This window comes from Amphimedon queenslandica, unplaced genomic scaffold (genome assembly GCF_000090795.2).
Source record: "Amphimedon queenslandica unplaced genomic scaffold, v1.1 AMPQUscaffold_13403, whole genome shotgun sequence".
Classification (NCBI taxonomy): Eukaryota; Metazoa; Porifera; class Demospongiae; order Haplosclerida; family Niphatidae; genus Amphimedon; species Amphimedon queenslandica.
The window spans coordinates 168,386-169,977 of record NW_003546361.1 but is presented as its reverse complement, the minus strand read 5'-3'; the positions used below and the strand labels follow the sequence as shown (position 1 = coordinate 169,977).

The 1,592-nt window shown below is 31.4% G+C and overlaps 1 protein-coding gene across 1 annotated transcript in view; it reads left to right on the top strand.

Annotated features, from left to right (window-relative positions):
* Positions 1 to 244: 244 nt before the first annotated feature.
* Positions 245 to 1,592, top strand: part of LOC109582053 (uncharacterized) — a 14,639-nt gene continuing 13,291 nt past the window's right edge. The window contains exon 1 of the mRNA XM_019996615.1: positions 245 to 591. Within this exon, the coding sequence (XP_019852174.1) occupies positions 249 to 591 (343 nt within the window). The 5' untranslated portion in view covers positions 245 to 248. The remainder of the gene's footprint in view (positions 592 to 1,592) is intronic.

Here is a 1,592-nt window from a genome sequence, read left to right as displayed (position 1 = left end):
ATTATGATGAATATTACACTTATTCAATGACTAAAATACCATGCAATATATTTAATTTAGATTTCACTCCATTTGTTTATTATGTTATGTGTATATCACCTAATACACCACCATTAGGAGTAATTTCCTTTTGGTATGTGATAGGATTCTATCCATTGCTCCTCCTCCTCTTACTCTATGTTTGGATAACATTGTATGATAAAGGTTACAAGTGTGTAGTATTTATTACTAGACCATTTCATCGTTGCATGGCTCGTTTCTGGAGTATGACTGGCATTGAACCATCTTTTACTCACTCTATAGCATCAATATATATACTCTGCTTCACTCAATTAGCTGCCACTTCTTTTAAAATACTGAGTATTAATCTAAACAGTGTCTCTACCCTCAAATTCTATTATGATATGAAGCAGGATTACTTTGATGTCAAACATGGTGCTGTTGGTTTCTTTGCAATCTTAGTGTTATTGTTTCTGATTGTTCTACCAACACTTTATATACTCCTTTATCCATTTAAATGGTTTCATAAGTTATTGGATTGTTTACATTTGAGGAAACAGCTACTGATATCACTGGGTGATGTGTTTACTGGTCCTTACAAGAATGGAACTGAGAATACTTATGATTATCGTTTCATGGCTGGACTATACCTACTCATGAGAATAATCACTACAAGTCAATTTGTTTATGGACATTATTACATATTTTCAATGCCAATTTCTCAAACTTGCTGCTCCTTCTTACTAGCAGTAACAGTTATCATTTTTCGTCCTTTTCAAAGAAATATTCATAATTTTGGTGAATTTTTAATTTTGTTTATAAGCATGACACTTGGATTTACAATCATTTTTGTTCCGGCTTATTTTGATGAGGAATGGTTTTATTTTGTCTTACCAGTCATCAATGTCCTAATTTTTGTCATTACTATACCAGGTTATATAATCTACCAGGTATACAAAATGATAAAATCATGTTGTCGTTATCATAAAAGAAATAATCCAGTGGCTAACAGAAATCAAGAAGAAGACCATCAGCCATTAGTTGGTAATGATGATGATTGGATTGCTGATCGTATGGAGAATCCACAAGAATATGATGAACAACATGTTCCTGGTAGAATATATGAGTATGATAGACAGCCACAGCAACAAAAACCCAATGAACCCATTACTATTGCTACAGCTGCTACTTATGGCAGCTGTGGTGAAACTACTATGTGATTTATGTTAACTGCTGAATATTGTGCTGATAATAATAGAATAGGCTAATTATGAAATTAATCTTTAAAGCTATTTTTAGAATTTTTTGTGTAATTTTTTTGCTAGATTTGCTATTCCAATTGTGATTAATTTTCAATTACAGGAATATGTGACAATTAAGTTTGATCTGATCTACTTCCTTATAAAGTTGCATGTCTCACTGTGTGCATGTACATGTGGTCAAAAAAATTTTTTAAATGGTCATAACTTTAAAAATTTAAGTCAGAATCTGCTCAAACTTTCTACATAGCTTAAGCACATCAATATGTATCAGAAAATGTAGTAAAATTTGGGTAATTTTTAAGCTATTGTTTTTGGAAAAAAAGTATGTGC